General features: G+C 38.9%; 1 protein-coding gene across 1 annotated transcript in view; it reads right to left on the bottom strand.

Annotated features, from left to right (window-relative positions):
- LOC137079524 (plakophilin-1) overlaps window positions 1–17,022 on the bottom strand; it is a 34,668-nt gene extending 17,646 nt beyond the window's left edge. Inside the window, exons 1-9 of the mRNA XM_067447476.1 lie at window positions 16,745–17,022; window positions 13,254–13,366; window positions 7,414–7,450; window positions 7,166–7,364; window positions 6,417–6,570; window positions 4,552–4,759; window positions 4,167–4,335; window positions 3,670–3,787; window positions 2,229–2,390 (exon numbers count right to left, since the gene is read on the bottom strand). Of these exons, the coding sequence (XP_067303577.1) occupies window positions 2,229–2,390; window positions 3,670–3,787; window positions 4,167–4,335; window positions 4,552–4,759; window positions 6,417–6,570; window positions 7,166–7,364; window positions 7,414–7,450; window positions 13,254–13,366; window positions 16,745–16,922 (1,338 nt within the window). The 5' untranslated portion in view covers window positions 16,923–17,022. The remainder of the gene's footprint in view (window positions 1–2,228; window positions 2,391–3,669; window positions 3,788–4,166; window positions 4,336–4,551; window positions 4,760–6,416; window positions 6,571–7,165; window positions 7,365–7,413; window positions 7,451–13,253; window positions 13,367–16,744) is intronic.
- Window positions 17,023–17,686: the final 664 nt, after the last annotated feature.

The raw sequence follows: 17,686 nt of genomic DNA, 5'->3' as shown, positions 1-17,686 counted from the left end.
ATCTGCTGCTTTAAATGGTTAAACCCTTTAAAGCAGAATGGATTCTGATTTGCTGTTAATGTTTTTATCATTCCTTAACTAATAAAAAAAAAGGTTGTGGAAGTGATTATGACGATAATGTGTCTCTGTACTGTAACCATTATAGTTGTGATGTGGACACTGCTAATCTTTTACATTTAGAAATGTTTTTAAAGCCCATCTTTCAAGTTGAAGATCACTGTGAATGAACGTGTAGATAAATAGTATAGGAACTCGACTTGCGTGAAGAAATGAATCATAAATGTGCATTAAAACAGTTTTTTTAAAGAAATTGTGAGTAAAATTACTTCCGTTGTGAAAAACGCTCTGATCGGAAGTGACGCAACAGCCGGTAAACATCGTCTCTTTGTAATGGAGTCAGACAGCGAAGAGGTTGCAGTTGGGATAAATGTCAACTCTTACGATGGGCTATTGCCGTATAATTACGAGCCGCCTAGGCGAGAGGGGGGGTCAGGGAGAGTTAAGGGGAAGGGTAAATGGACAGAGGAGAGAGATAGAGTTGCGGCATTAGTTTTGGCTTTTGTTCACACAGCGCTCGTCCCGGGTCGAACCCCGCAATGCTACTAGGTCCCAGACCCGGGTTCAGTTCGGTAATTAATTCCGCGACGTGGTTGCTTTCACACAGAAGGCGACCCGGCAATGCTCCGGGAATATTGCGGGTCCGACGTGCAGTGTGAAAGGGGCTTTGGTGAGTGACCACAGGGTAACGTTATAGCTAATTGTGGCTAACGTTGTCTCCATGTTTATCACATTGCAGTATCTTTAATAAATCATATTTAGCAATATTCTTGTCGACTTTGTTGTTTTTCAAGCATCCATGTAGATTGTCACCATCTATGCCAGCAATATGTGTCTTAAAATAATTAATTTAGATCCCAGATTTTAAATGAATGTTGTAGGATGTAGGCTATAGCTTACACATGTGACGGTCAGATAGGGATAGACATTCTGCGCATTTCTACACAACATAGTTTATCGTGAAATTTTGTAGAAATTGCTAGGTGATGTTTAATCATTAACTACTTTTAGACCTATGTGCCCGCTCCGCATGTTCTGCTTCTGCAGATGTCAAGCGTTATCTGAACAACATAACCGGACAGCTGGAATTCCGACCTTAGTCGGCTGTTATACTACTCACCTCTTAGTATTTCCGACGGACATAATGTAAATGAGCTCACATGTACTGTGGAGTACGTGTATGAAAGCAGTTAGTCTTTCGGCTAGGACGGGAATGCTGTTCATGTAAATACAGTCATTGTAACAACGATCTTTTATTGATTCACCATTGTGACAACAGAATTCACCATTGTGACGACTCAAACCTACTATAACTATAATTACGATAACGAAAATCTCTATTTTTTGTTTCCACCTCTCAGACTACGTAAACCCACACTGAGAGCCAGGGCTGCAGCGCCTATGTTTGCCCGTCGTTGCGTCATATGGCGCGTTCTCTGGGAAAAGGCGGGTTTTTGGAGCGTAGCTTAGAACAGGCACTTTTTTTCTTAATTCCTGCGCGTGGGTGTTGTAAAATGTATTCTTATGTATGTCTTTTTAAATTGACATTTCGATACAATATTCTGTATAAAATTAGTTATACAATTAAATTGAAAGATGGCCTTTAAGAAATATCTTTATCGTTATCATCCTTGGTGTGAACAGTGCTTTACTAGCACTCAAAAACATACAAAGACATAAAATAGCTTTGTGTGAATGAATTATACAGAAATCGGACTGACTCAATGAACCGCTTAACTCTTTCCCAGCCAAACACAGAAATCGTTTTTCCCGTGTTTTCACCGTTATATGGTAGGGGGCGCTATTACACATCTTCTGAAAGAGTTCAGAATCTCCAGATCAAAACACAGGTGAAGAAGAAGCAGAACCAAGCTATATCATATATAATCATATGCATATGTAAATCATCACCATTAAACAGCATATAAATCAAAACAGCTTGAATGAAACGTTACAGGAGTTAGTTCTGAAGATTTGGGGGTGATGATGGACTTGATCTTCCCCCATTCTCTGCTTTGTTCTGGATGTAGTTGACCAAAACATGATTTTCTCAGCTTTTTGCTCAAAATGTTGCTTTTTTATAAAACGTACCCATATTTAGTTATCAAAAACGCTGGCGGTGGCAAAAGAACATACTACATGTTAGTTGTTTTACCAGTAACAGCTTTTACCTTCGGAGTCTTGGTGCTCTTGGGGGAGAAGATGCTCTTTTTGCCTTCTTTCTTCGTGCCCTCTTTTGCTTCCGGGGGGATGAACTGTTTGAAGTGTTCAGGAGCCTCTTTCTCCAGCTGGTAGCTCAGGTTATGGAGTATACAGACACAGTTTTCCACGGACTGCACAGTAAACAAAGAGAAGCAGGACAAAAAAACGTCACTTTCAGCAAAGTTAAAATTCTATGAATATGCTTGACCCTATATAAAGCGAGCTGTATCATATTTGACCTGAAAAATAAAATGTATACATTTTCAACTTGATAAAACCTTTGCTGAAAAGCCTGCTGTACTTTATTTATTACATTCCATTCTGTCATCTGAATGATAGGTTTCTTAGCAAGTAAAAGGCCGCCCCCTTTCAGATCATGGTTCTTGTTAATTTTTGCTGTGAAAAATGCACAGATTTTTATGAAGTAAACATAAGAACTTTTAAATTGTTAGTAATATTTCAAGATAAACAATTGCTGGATTGTTCATCTTAGGTTTACTTGTTTATCCAAACACAATTATTTATAAAAATATTGCTAAAATGTATCAAATTCTATTTATATGCATTTTATGCAAGCGGTTTGCTATAAAATTACATTGGTTTACATTACAAACTATCAGAACTATATCTTACCTTATTTTTTATCTTTTGATGGTAACACTTTATTTTAAGGTTCAGTTATTAACTATTAACTAGTTGCTAAATATCATGCATATTACTAGGATATTGTCTGTTTATTAGCACTTATAAAGCACATATAAATGCCTTATTCAGCATGACCTTATTCTACATCCCTTAATCCAACCCAATACCTAAATTTAAATGCTACAAAAACTACCTTACTAGCTATTAATAATCAGTAAATTAGGAGTTTATTGAGGCAAAAGTCATAGTTAATCGTGAATATGTGTTCCCCATACTAAAGTGTTACCCTTTTGACCACATAAATATCAGAAATTGCACCAAATAGCAAAATCTTGGTCAGTTTGGGCTTCTGAATAAAACTGAAGATTTTTTTGTAATCTTCAATGAGCTCAATAGTATCCTATAATCATAGAATATGAACCATAAAATCCTGATGCATCAAATATTAAATGCATAAAGAAAATTAAAAAATTGTAATCGTGCCTTTAGATTCGATAAACGTAAAATTTTGGGACTATTATTTGATATGAAAAATTACACAGCACATGGTCAAAAGTTTGTGGACACCCCCTTTTAATCAACCATTTCTGTTAGCCTTAATGCTACTTCATACAATATAATTGTACATGTACATTTATTCATTTTAGAGGATAAATGAAGTTTAAAGAATCGTGCAAATTTGAGGCATCGCTTGTGGTGTCCACATATTTTCCCATGTTGTGTAAGAGCTTGAAGATTATGCAGCAACAATGAACGCATGATAACCTTGTCATCTGGCTCTCCTCTTTCCATCCGATTATGAACGTAAGTCACGAGAGAGTCAATAAGTAGAGAGCAGTTCCTCATGGATATCCTTTCGTTATCGCTAGCGCAGCTGAGGTTCCTATGAGAGCACAAGCAAAATTTGGCATTACAACAGACATGACTTTTTCAAAATATCTATAAAAAACAACAACATAATGATTATGTGTGTCATCAAATATCTTATGATATGCCTGATAGAACAAGATTTTCATTTATATATGACCAATCAGAGCAGAGTAGACCAATCACAACAGACTGAGCCATCTGACCAATCAGAGCAGAGTAGGCTCGTGGAAAGGTGTGGTTTAGAGACACTGAATTTTTTTTATTGATGCTCAATCTTTTATTCATGCACATCTATGGTAGGAGACCTTGAAAACAAAATTACGAACCTTTAAAATAGCATAATACAGGCACTTAAAAACACTTCTAGAGGACTTGGGCGGCTGAACTCTCACCTTAAACAGCCGGTGGCGTTGTGGAAGACCTCAGGGTCAATGGATTTGTTGATGTTGCTGTCAGTCCAGCAGTTGTATGGCACCAGAATGCTTTCGGTCAGCAGGGGCAGGGCGTTCGTGATCAGCTCTGACTTCAGGTCATCAGCCGAGGACAGATTCCACAGCAGACCTGAACACATCCCACACCAAAGGCGGTATACTTTACAACACTGAACAACACTGATGAACCCAATATATCAAAACACAAAAACAACTCATGGCACTTTCATTCATTTTAAACATAAAGGACAACATTCACGCATTTGGTCACATAACAACAAAAGACACACGACTCATCAAAATGCTGAAGCACGGGAAAGAGTCGAGCGAGAGTGGCACGTCTTACCAATGAGTTGTTTCTGGGTTTCTGCTTCGTTGGTGTTTTGGAGCAAGTTCAGAATGGCTTCTAGTCCATCACAACACTTCACCAGACTCTTGTTATGGTCGTCTTTAAAAACCATGTTGCGCAGTGCACCGGCGGCTGTCTGTTGCAGCTTTGAATTGTCACTTTTCAGCAACTTTATGAGAGCAGGAATCCCTCCCAACTGACAAATCTTTTAGTGACACCAAACAACACTTGTTATAAAAATTGTTTATTTAATTATTTAAACATTATTTAAATATCATTAAATAAATTCATAAGTTTAAGACGGATGACACACAGACAGACAGACATACTGTACACTGATCAGCCACAACATTAAAACCACCTGCCGAATATAATGTAGATCTCCCTGCCAATATGGCTCTGATTAGCCTGTCAAGCCAGACCCACATCAAGATGTTTAGTCTGGAAACTCTCCATTGACAGCTCAATCCGAGGGGCGGATAAACGGCTGTCTTTCAAACTCCCTCTGCACGCGATAGGATAGCGCTACACCAACCAGAGCAACGAAGGTGAAACAGAGCTCGCTGACAGATTAAACATTCACCGTATCCGGTCGGCTAAACTCTGAACACATCTTCCCTTTTTAAGAATGACTTCAGTGCCGTTCTTTGTTCTTTTCTCAGAGAAAAGCTTAACTCCAAGTCTTCCAGAATCGCAGTCAAAGCTGATTCGAAAGACCGCCGTTCGCCAGTTTCTGTGTTTACTAGAAGCACACAAACACCTTCATTATGTTAAGCCCCACCCACCGACTCTATAGACGATGTGATTGGCCTGACCAGAGTTTGGCGTTTACAGCTCAGAAGTGTATTGAGAGTTGCTAGACGACAAATTAGATTTGCTGCCGCTAGGGTGCGTCGATTTCTAAGCTAGGCTCTGATGTGTCGAGACATGGACTATACAAGACCTCTGGAATTTGGCACCAAGACATTAGCAGTAGATCCTTTAAGTCCTGTAGGTTTCGAGGTGGAACCATCATAGATCGGATGGTCCAGTAGGTTCTTTCGGCAGTGGCAGCTTTGAGCTACGCAGCCCCATACACATCAGACTGCTATGCACTGATCGCAGAATTGCGTTTTTAAGGAGAAGGGTCAGCCTTCGCTCCCCACATGCCTCAATGAGCTTTGGGCACCCATGACCCTGAGACAAGGTCACTGGCTGTCCTTCCTTGCACCACTTGTACTAACCACTGCTTACAGGGAACACCCCACGAGACTTGTCGTTTCGGAGATGCTCTGACCCAGTCGTCTAGACATAATTTGGCAAAACTGACTCAAATCTTTTTTCTTCCAACACATGTATTTCAAAAACTGACATTTCACGTGCTGCCTAAAATGCTGTGGCCAATCACGACAGACAGAGAGAGAGAGAGAGAGACAGAGAGAGAGAGAGAGAGAGAGAGAGAGAGAGAGAGAGAGAGAGAGAGAGAGAGAGAGAGAGAGGGAGGGAGGGAGGGAGGGAGGGAGGGAGGGAGGGAGGGAGGGAGGGAGGGAGGGAGAGATGGAGGGAGGGAGGGAGGGAGGGAGAGAGGGAGGGAGGGAGGGAGGGAGGGAGGGAGGGAGGGAGGGAGGGAGGGAGGGACGGACAGATTATATTCTGTCGGGGTTTAACATAATGACAGCCGGATTGCAATTTGGCAAAATTGACTCAAATCTTTTTTCTTCCAACACATGTAATTCAAAAAACTGACAGTTCACGTGCTGCCTAAAATGCTGTGGCCAATCACGACAGAAAGACAGGGAGGGGAGGGAGGGAGGGAGGGAGGGAGGGAGGGACAGACAGATTATATTCTGGCTGTCTCTTGATACATGAAGCAGATTCCTGACCTCTTGTTTGGCTTTGTCGTCTATGAAGGAGTTGTGCTGTATGTATGATGCTCCACACAGCTGAAGGTTCTCATCCGAGTTACTCAGATAATCCACTGCTTCCTTCAGAGTGATGTCATCCATTAATCCGACTGGACTGAAGCATGCTTTTGAACTATGTAAAAGACACACAACTAAAGTTAAAACATTTTTACAAAACTATGACAAACTCATTTTTTAAAGGGGTCATATAATGGTCCATGCACTTTTACAAGTTAATTGTATTGAAATGTGTGTGGCAGTGACTGTACACAACCATCCTATAATGAGAAAAAATCCATCCAGTGTTTTTTTTTTTAAAATCTCCCTTATATTTTCCCCTGTCTTTTTATTTATTTTTATTTTTTTATTGCATAAAAAGAACAAGGACAACATGCATACAGAGGACCACAGTGTATAATTGTGTATTACCTTCATAATAGCATCAAAGGAAACAACAGAAAGGAAAACAATTGAAATTTAAAAAAAAACAAATAAAAAAAAAAAACTTTACGAAAATATTCAAAAAGAAAATGTTTAAACAATTCTATACATTCTCTTCACTTTTTTTAATTCTTGCATCTTTTAGGGCCTCAATACAATGTTTAAGTTCAATTTTAAATAATATAGTGTTAGGTTTATTATCTTACTATTCTTTTAGTACAAGTAAACTTTATTGCATGAGGATGTTTGTTTGTTTTTTCGCCGAATGCCATTGCCTACACACTCACCCTGATGTTTCTGATTTGCTCTTGGTCGTCGTGGTGATTTTCGTCACTGTCTGTGATTTGCTGGCGCTGACCTGCGAGTTATTCTCCAGCTTCATAGATTGTCCAGTTGTGCGGTTATGTCGCACGGTATAAGCCCTCCTCTCCTTGGGCTTCTGGAAATTTGCGCCACCTATTTTATTCAAGGAAGGGGTCGCTGCCACTGGGCTTCATCCCATTGGTTTGAGACTGCGTATTCCAGTACATCTGACTTCTCCGCATATGGCGCGCAGACAAGCTGCGACCAGTCTGGGCAAAAAAATAATAGTAAAATGAACAAAGTATTAATGGATTAGGAAAAATTAGGAATAAGATAAACTTTTATTTATTATCAATATTTATATTCATTCAACATACAAATTCAAAGATCTTCACCAAAAATGTACACAAAAAAATGCTCAGATGTTATTCTAATCAAGAGGTGCAACAATGCTTGGTCAAGATCCTGTATTGACAAAGCAGTCGCAGTGACAAAGTGTCTTTAGTACATCCCAAAGGCTTTCATTGAGTCTGGACTCAGAGGGCACTATCATACACCCGGCAAGTGTTTTTTGCTAGTTTCAGCTCGACGCAGTTATCAATCCCACGGCCAGTGCCACCTTGTTTACACAGTAAATGGACTCGTGCAAATCTGTTCGCCCATGGGCTTGTCTGAAGCCCAGTTGTGTTCAGGCGCATTGTTGACGAGGAGCTATTTTGAGGAACTGAAAACGACTGCTGTATTTAAAGGGGGGGGGGGGGGGGGGGGTGAAATGCTGTTTCATGCATACTGAGCTTTTTACACTGTTAAAGACTTGGATTCCCATCCTAAACATAGACAACGTTTCAAAAACTAATGTTGGACGTTGGATGGAGTATTTCTGTGTCAAAAATACTCCTTCCGGTTTCTCACAAGTTTCAGAGAGTTTTTTTTCGAGTATGGCTCGACTTGACGTTAATAGAGCGGAAGGTCCTTGTATGGGCCGTACGGGCTCTTCTCCCGGTAGGGTGCGCGCGCGCGTGACTAGAGCGAGAGAGGAAATGCACGCCCATAAACACTCCGCGCCGCGCTCCACTTTATTCCTATGGGTGACGTCGAGCGACTTCAACGCTTCAGCACAGCATTCCGGGAAGGCAGCGCTGCATTTGAACCGATTTGAACGCAGAAATGACGGGAAGCGTCACAACATCGCTTCAGTCGCGTCGCAAAGTGAATCTCCACCGTTCACTGCTGTCAGGACTTCACCAAATCATACCAAAGAAGTGTGTTTTTGACGGAGCGGTCCCAGCGATAAAGGTTCGGTCCTGCTTTGGAAGCAGTCGGTGAGTAAAACTGCTTCAAATGTCTCTGCTATTGGCTACCGTCGCGTGAGTAAACATCAGTAAACGACACGATCGCGTGTTTCGTCATTCAAATGCGCTAACGGTTACTCCATTGTTGTTCGATGTATAACGTTACACTAGTCTGACGTGCAAAACCGTTTTGCTTGCTACTGCTAAGGTTTAGTCGCATACAATAGTCCATAAACCGAATCATAAACTGTGAGTAAACCCACACAAATGTTGACAGGCCACTAAATACAGTACATACCACAGAGACGGACGTCCTGATGTCGCTGTTTCTCCTGTTCAATTTATTTCTGCCTCATATTTGATTCTGGATCATATCCCTATTAGCTGAGATAGCCATGGGTTTCTCCACGCTTGAGGACGTCACCGCTTTGTGCGCGATCGTCATTCTTTAGCTCCGCCCACACGATACGCCTCCAGGCGCTCGTTTTTTTCCGGAAAGACGCGGTACAGCCCATATTTCTTTTATAAATATAATAAAACTAAAGACTTTTCGGAGATATGAAGGATGCAATACTACTCTATAGGTACTCAAGATAGACATGAGATTGACTGAAACTGAGTGTTTCACCCCCCCTTTAAAGGTGCACTATGCAACTTTCTGTCCACTAGAGGTCGCCTATTCAAAACAAAGGAGTAGTTTGATGACGGCAAGTTTGAGCACAGCATCTTGAGATGTGGTCTTCACCTCACAGCCGGTGGAAAATAGGACTCAGGCAGAAATCATGTTCATGGATGTGATTATTAACGTTACTGTAGTGAAGCAGAGCAGGACCGAGTGTTGAGGAGCTGAGCAAGACCGCTGGAGCGATTGATACGCAAACTCACGGCTCGCGAATACCGGGACTTTTATTATGACGGCACAGGACACAGTCGCCAGGCACCTGCACTATTTCCTCTTTTCCGGTCATGATTATGAGGTAAAGCAACTCCGTTTATCATATTAGATACATTTAAGTGTGTTTAAAATGATGTTATGACGTTACTCCGTGCGTTCACTTGTTCACACTGCTAAGAGAAAAGCACTTCTGCCAAATAAAACACGAAACCGAGGGTAAAGCAGATATGACGCAATTGACAGGCGACTTCCTCAGACGCTATGCTGAAACGTCCCGGTCCTTAGTTAAAATATACATTTTCTCACAATTTACAAATAGTTGGAAACATTTGGGATATTGTAGGTACTCAACTAAACAAAATATATAACACCGGCCTAGTGGTTTTGGGATATTTTACTGCACAAATACTACATAGTGCACCTTTAAATACACACATGTATCAAACTGACTCGTCAGGTTAAGGGTGTCTATATTCAGCCGTGTAAACAGTGAATCCTCCATGGTGCGAGCGCAACTGGCTTTAATGGGAATGCAAGATGAGTGGTTTATTGCACGTTATGCCTAAAACACACCCATGAGTCATTAAGAGACTAGACACAACCCCTTTTAGACCATGTGCCTGGAGCGCCGGACATTTTTTTAATCGTTAAACTAGCAAAAGTGGATTCGGACACGCCCTAAGCGCACCTACGCCATGCGCTTCAGACCATGTGCTCAGATCTTTATAATGGGGCGCATTGTGTTAATGTTGAACTTAGAGCTGTTATTACATGGTAGTAATTTATAAATATAAGTACACTGAAATAACATGTATGTGTACACAATAAGTGCATTGCATCAAATGAATCGTTTAAATAGCTGTAAATAATCGTTAAAGACACTTAAAGGGTTAGTTCACCCAAAAATTTTGTCAATTACTTAAGACCTCCGTTCATCTTCGGAACACAAATTAAGATATTTTTGTTGAAATCCGACAGCTCAGAAAGGCCTTCACTGACGCCAATGTCATTTCCTCTCTCAAGACCCATAAAGGCACTAAAGACGTTACAAAGCCCATCTCACTACAGCGGCTCTACAATCATTTAATGAAGTGGCGATAGTTTTTGTGCACCAAAATGATCATGATTTGGATCGCCAATGTCACGTGATTTCAGCAGTTTGGCAGTTTGACACGCGATCCGAATCATGAATCGATACACTGATTCATCACCAAAATCGGCCCATCACTATATAAGTCGTTATTTTTATTTTTTTTGCGCACAAAAACTATTCTCGCCACTTCATTAAATGATTGTAGAGCCGCTGTAGTGAGATGGGCTTTGTAACGCCGTCTTTAGTGCCTTTATGGGTCTTGAGAGAAGAAATGACATTGGTGTCAATGAAGGCCTTTCTGAGCCGTCGGATTTCAACAAAAATAACTTAATCTGTGTCTGAAGATGAGCAAAGGTTGTATGGGTGTCGAACGACATGAGGGCGAGGAATTAATGACAGAATTTGAATGTGAACTAACCCTTTAAACACATTGTCATCTTTGCACTTTGTTTGCAATTTTGTAACACACTTATTGCGAAACACTACACGCATTTTCTTACATTAGACACTTTGTTCAAAAACGTCATTGGGAAAACACTCACTTACACCCGAAAAAGCACAGAAAACAGAACCCCAACCTTTCCGAGCCTTCGCACAAGAGATAGGCCTCAGGTAAGACATTTTGAGAACAGTGCTGCTGTGGTCCAAAACTGGTTCACCAATCATAACCATTCACACGTACAGTATATACCTGTGCCATTACATCACTTTTGTCAAAAAACAAAACAAAACAAAAAACACAGATCCATGAAAACAACTAAAAAAGCTTTTTTCTGCTGCCAGGCAAGTAGATGGCGAGGTAACATTGGTAAGAATCTGAACAGTCTGCGTTTAGGGCATGTCCGGGTCCACTTTTGCTAGTTTAACAATGGTAAAATTGGTCTGCGCGCCCAGTGCCTGGTGTAGAAGTTTTGTCCCTAATCTCTTAATGAGTCATGAGTGTGTTTTGGGCGTAACGTGCAAACCAATCAGAGTCTCATCTCCCATTCCCTTTAAAAGCCAGTTGCGCTTGCACCATGGTTTCGCTAGTCACATGTGGAATTTGTGAGTGGAAAAACTGAACGCTTCTCCAAAGAGAAATCCTTTATTGTAATATTTAAACATATTGTCAACAATGCAACTGGACACACTTTGTTTTCATACCAGCACGCCCATAAACTGAACATATAATATGCACACACGACATCACTGATTTCACAAATCGACACAGAAACGCTGATAAATGAACAGTCAAAATATCAACGGCCCCTGACACCATTCCTGATCCTTATCTGGGACGAAGCAAAAGCCAAAGTTAAACTACAAAACGTATTAGTCATAATAAATGACAGATTTTATCTTGCAATCTTGCAATAATAAATATACACTATCACATCTTTTGAAGATGCCGTTTCCTGTGAACAGAGTGTAATAAAACATAACAATAAAACATAGCAGCCACCGTCTGTTCCTAGAACAACACCTACAGAACAAATGCCAAAGAACAGAGCACATCGGCACACACACACACACACACACACACACACACACACACGAGTTAGTGTGCTAAGCCACAAACTGTGTGCACTAATTATCAACTGAAAATGAAAGGCAGTGCTAAAAGTGAGAATATCACGAACACATGATCATGCTTGTGCCATATAGAACCTAAAATAAAAAATATGCTATTCTCATTAATTCTCACTACTGTGAAGTAACATATCTCATTCTCATTGCTGTAATATATCTGGATGTTTACTACATAGTAAACATATTATATAATAAATATAATATATCTGAATGTATATATATATACTTTTTCCACAGTGGAATGATTTTGATGGTGTGTGTGTGTGTGTGTGTGTGTGTGTGTGTGTGTGTGTGTGTGTGTGTGTGTGTGAGAGAGAGAGAGTGTTGTCTGTGTGTGTGTGTTCATGTGTGTGTTTGTGTGTATGCCTGTGTGTGTGTGTTCATGTGTGTGTTTGTGTGTGTGTGTGTGTGTGTGTGTGTGTGTGTGTGTGTGTGTGTGTGTGTGTGTGTGTGTGTGTGAGAGAGAGAGCGAGAGAGAGAGAGAGAGAGAGAGAGAGAGAGAGAGTGTTGTCTGTGTGTATGAGAGTGTGTATGTGTTCATGTGTGTGTTTGTGTTCGTGTGTAAGCCGTGTGTGTGTGTGTTTGTGTGCGAGCGGTGTGTGTGTGTGATCCTGGCAAACCCTACAAATTACAAAAAAGTGTGTGTGAGAGTGTGTATCTATATGTGTGTGTGTGTGTGTGTGTGTGTGTGTGTGTGTGTGTGTGTGTGTGTGTGTGTGTGTGTGTGTGTGTGTGTGTGTGTGTGTGTGCGTGCTTGTGTGTGAATGTGTGCATGTGTGTTCGCGTGCATGTGTGTGTGTGTGGGCATGTTTTTGTGACATGAGGACACAAATGTGTATAATGACATGAGTATGACAGGTATTACAAGGAGAGGGTGAAATATGAGGACATTGGCCATGTCCCCACTTTTCAAAAGGCTTATAAATCCAACATATGTGTGTAACGTTTAAATTATACATAACATATAGCCTATGAACAGTATTTTAGTATTTTGCTGCAGTCTTTTTATTCTAATTCAGTAATACACTACAACTCAATTGTATAATGAGGTAATGGCTTTTGTAAATGCATCTGAAGCCACGTAGAGGAGCAGAGTTGTCAGTTGTGACGTGTCTAACACATATCTGACATGACAAACAACAATCATAAATCGCTGCTGTCAAGCAGTACATAATATATACAGTAAATCACGCCGCGGAGCACAATGTGTGTGAAGTCTTTACCATTCTGCTCTGACTCATCTTCATGCTGGAGTCGAATTTGAAGAGCGTGTCGTTGAGTTTGAAAGGCGAGAACTGGAACTTGGGCTCACTGAACTCAGTCACTGACGCCGGAGCTAGAGAAGGGGCAAACAAACCAAAACACTGAGACTGATGTTCATTTGAAGAAAAAAAGGCATTTCACATACTACAGTTTGAGTTTCATTTCTCTAGATTGGCACATTATTTTCTGGTGGTGGTTGAGGAGTTTCCCCCTTCTGTAAAGCGCTTTGAGTGCCTTGAAAAGCGCTATATAAATCGAACGCATTATTATTATTATTTTTTGTACTAACCTTTATATGAACTTTCATTAATAGAATGAACAAACACAGTTAGATTAGCATCATTACACTGGAAAAAAGTCTGTAAAAATAGGGCACAATACTGTGTAAATATGGAGGAATTGTGCATATTGGTTTTTTACAGGAGTTTTACCTGCTTTTTGAATTACACATTGCATTAGTTTGAGTTTTAAGGGTTAACGGAAATTTCCGTAAAATTACTTGATAATGTACTACTGGCAGAAAATTACCAGTACACTTTCTGCTTTTATTTTTTACAGTGTAGTGTTCTCCATCTAAAACTATTATTTTCTAATACATGCAGGTTTATGACTACACATTAATTGAGAAACTACTTGGAAGTTATTGAGTTACATCAAAGGAGTATTAAATACATGTGGAGCGTCGAAGAAAAGGTGAGCACACACAGCACTGCAAAGTGCAAACACACACTTTCTCTCACATTGCATACATTAGTTAATAAAACTGCAACAGCTCATTTTTAGTTCATGATGACTCATTTCCATTAAACAATATTAACATACAATCATTTTAATTTTAATTATGCATTATTAAAGTAATTGACCAATATAGTATGTGTAATATATATATATATATATATATATATATATATATATATATATATATATATATATATATATATATATATATATATATATATATATATATATATATATATATATATATATATATATATATATATATATATATATATATATATATATATATATATATACACACTATTTTAAGTATATTTCATTGTTAGTTCATGTTAACTAATGCAGTAAACATATTTTTTTGCAAATGGATTCTTACTGTAACGTATTGCCATATTAATAACTTTTAATCCAAAATCTGAATGCAAAGGTTCATTTTATGTTTGTCAGCAACCCGCACTCAAAGAGGTTGAAATGTCATTCAAAACTTCATAATGTCTGAGCGCACAAGACATGTTTTTTTTTGTACGTAGCTATGCATTTCCATTCAAATATTTTAACTCAACTACACAAAAAAACATTTCCTTTAAAGACATATTTTCCCCAACAATTGTTCCTTTTTTCTTCTACTACTTTCTTTTCTTTTCCTTTCCTTTTTTTTCTTTTGTGATAGCCACCACCAACGCACACAAACACATAATTAAACAATACACAATATGTACATAATTTATGACTTTACATATAAAAAAATACATATAAATAAATATAATTTAATATTTATAATATTATTAATATAAATAATATTTTAAATATATAAGGGTGTGTGTTACGATAGACTCGATCACTCTATTTTAAGGTTTTTATTATAATTGTTTTATTAAACGTGACACACAAATATTCCCCCATTGCATTGTAATATATTATATTTTTGCTATTTTAATAAGAGATTAATGTACGTGTCTTGTTTATCCCCAGACTATTTTATCATATTTTTGGTAGCATAATAACTTTCACTAACAAGCCATTAACACACATTTCTGCATTTCTTGTACTCTATATATTTGACATTACTACAATAAACTATATAATATTAAATGATATATATTATAATAATGCAATGGGGGGATATTTGTGCAACCCTCTATTCTTTATTGTGGCTTAAAATAGAGTGTATCGTTACACCCCATACAGAAATGTGTGTTAATGACTTGTTAGTGAAAGTTAATATGCTACCAAAAATACGATAAAATAAGAGTCTGGTGTTGAACAAGACACATCATTCTCTTATTAAAATAGCAAAACTCAAACAGATATTAAAAGCAACAGAATGCAAATCAGCAAACTTCTGATCTAGACTGTGCGTCACTTCTAAACACTGGGTGGATCTCAATATTATATCTGCGCCTCAAAGCCTATAGTTAGCTGCCTGTTTAGACAGCATTATGGACATCATTAGCACAGAGAAATGATGTGAAGGTCCGGTATATTCTCGGCTGACGGTTGCTGTGCTGTCAGTCATTTTTAACGCAGCAGTTCTCCAGCTCATCAGTGAAATGGCGTCTGTACGGTGAGCTCACAGACACAGATAAGTGTCAGAGTTACAGTGATCTCTTACAGATTAACTATAGCAGAGCAATGTCCACAAAGGACACTAATGCGTTCCCAGCATGCACTGCGGCTTGCCTGGTTTTAACAAGTGAACCCTTTTGGAAAAAGTTTAATTCATGTAAAAAACTTAAATAATCTGTTGTCATAATTTAAAGAAGTACACTTGACTAAAATACTTAAGCACATGTAAAGTACTTGATAATAATGTGAACTGTAGTGAGTTATATTACATTTAAAATTAGTATTTGAAATGTGCTAAACGGCAACTTTATCATTGCAAATGCGTCATTACAATTTCGAATGAATTACATTATGTCAAGAAATGAACCATATTTCAATACAAGTAATTATATAAAGGTGAACTTAAGTTTGACTAAATGCATTTAATATATACATTTAAACTAAAATACATTATGCAATTAAGTGTCTAGAAACACTACATTGAGTTTTTTAGTATATTATTTTACCGTACATTAGATGTTGTCACTAGAACATTAATCAATTATGATTTTAAAACACAAATAACTACTCTACATGATATGGTTATTTTGACAGTACTTTGCATGACAGTGATTTCACAGTACATTTTCCTAACTGTAAGAACCGAATATTTAATGTTGCAGTGCCACATACTGTATCATTTAGGATGTATTCAGCATTTGGAGAAATGTGCCTATAGCTATTTGTTCCAAAAAAATGCTGAGAGCTTCCATCTCAAGGTTGAGAGACACACCCCTGTCAAAGACTCTTGAGTTTGTGATATTAATTACAAATGAATGCAGCTTTGCCTCAAATACCTGCTTCAACTTGCTTATGAAAAAAAACATACTGTAAATAATATCAATTCATATTTTGTTTCTTTTTTTAAGTTTGCTTTAAAAAATATATAGTTTAGCTTACTCCCAAAAGTTGAGACAACTAGATACACTGGACCAATCAATCGGTCAAATACAGAAGGTTAGTTTACTAATTAACGTCACATGGCTATATTTACAGTGCGATGTTGCCAAACAAACATGCAGCTTTGCTAGAAGTTTATTAAAGTGTCACGTTGGTTGGCATTTAATATATTAGGTATTATTTATGTGCAAATAAACAGCACACGTACTTGTTGGCGACGGGATGGAGTCACTCCTGACCATCTTCGACTTGCTTCTCTTGATGGAGTTCACCTGCTCCAGCACGCGCTGCTGGCCCGTCCGCTGGTTTTTGTCGGACGGCAGGACCAGCGAGGTGTCCTCTATGGAGACGGAGCCCAGAGCCGAGCGAATCGGTTCGGCAGTCATCGCTGCTGTCAGTGGTTCTGCTCGCACCTTCGGTCAAACCCGACAGGCTCTCTTCCGACAACACAGACCTCCTGTGTGGCTGCGCAGACTGACAGATAGTTTGTGCACTCCAGTGAGAATAACCACACCTGGGCCACGCCCACTGTATGTGTCTCGCCGCGGACCAATCAAAGCCTTCCATTCACTTTTTAAACCTGTCAATTACCTGGCGTTTGCTTTTTTTTTTTTTTTTTTTTTTTTTTTTTTTTTTTTTTTACAGTCTATGGTTTAACAGCACAAATGTATCTATCTATCTATCTATCTATCTATCTATCTATCTATCTATCTATCTATCTATCTATCTATCTATCTATCTATCTATCTATCTATCTATCTATCTATCTATCTATCTATCTATCTATCTATCTATCTATCTATCTATCTATCTATCTATGGTCATGGGCGGCCAAGGCTCATTGATGCACATAGGGAGCAATGGCTGGCCCGTGTGGTCCGATCAAACAGACAAGCTGTAGTTCAAAAGTCAGAAGCACAAAACAAAAAAGGGTTCAGGAATGATTTTAGAAGCGCAACTTCTCATCTTTGTGAAAAGCATCTGGGATGTGTTAAACAAACGAGTCCGATCCATGGAGGCCCCACCTTGAAACTTACAGGGCGTAAATGATCTGCTTCTAACATCTTGGTGCCAGATACCACAGCACACCTTCAGGAGTCTAGTGGAGTCTATGCCTCGACGGGTCAGGGCTGTTTTGGCAGCAAAAGGG

Source organism: Pseudorasbora parva, chromosome 6 (assembly GCF_024679245.1).
Source record: "Pseudorasbora parva isolate DD20220531a chromosome 6, ASM2467924v1, whole genome shotgun sequence".
Taxonomy (NCBI): domain Eukaryota; kingdom Metazoa; phylum Chordata; class Actinopteri; order Cypriniformes; family Gobionidae; genus Pseudorasbora; species Pseudorasbora parva.
Note: the sequence above shows the minus strand (reverse complement) of the source record. Positions and strands in the feature narration are given on the sequence as shown.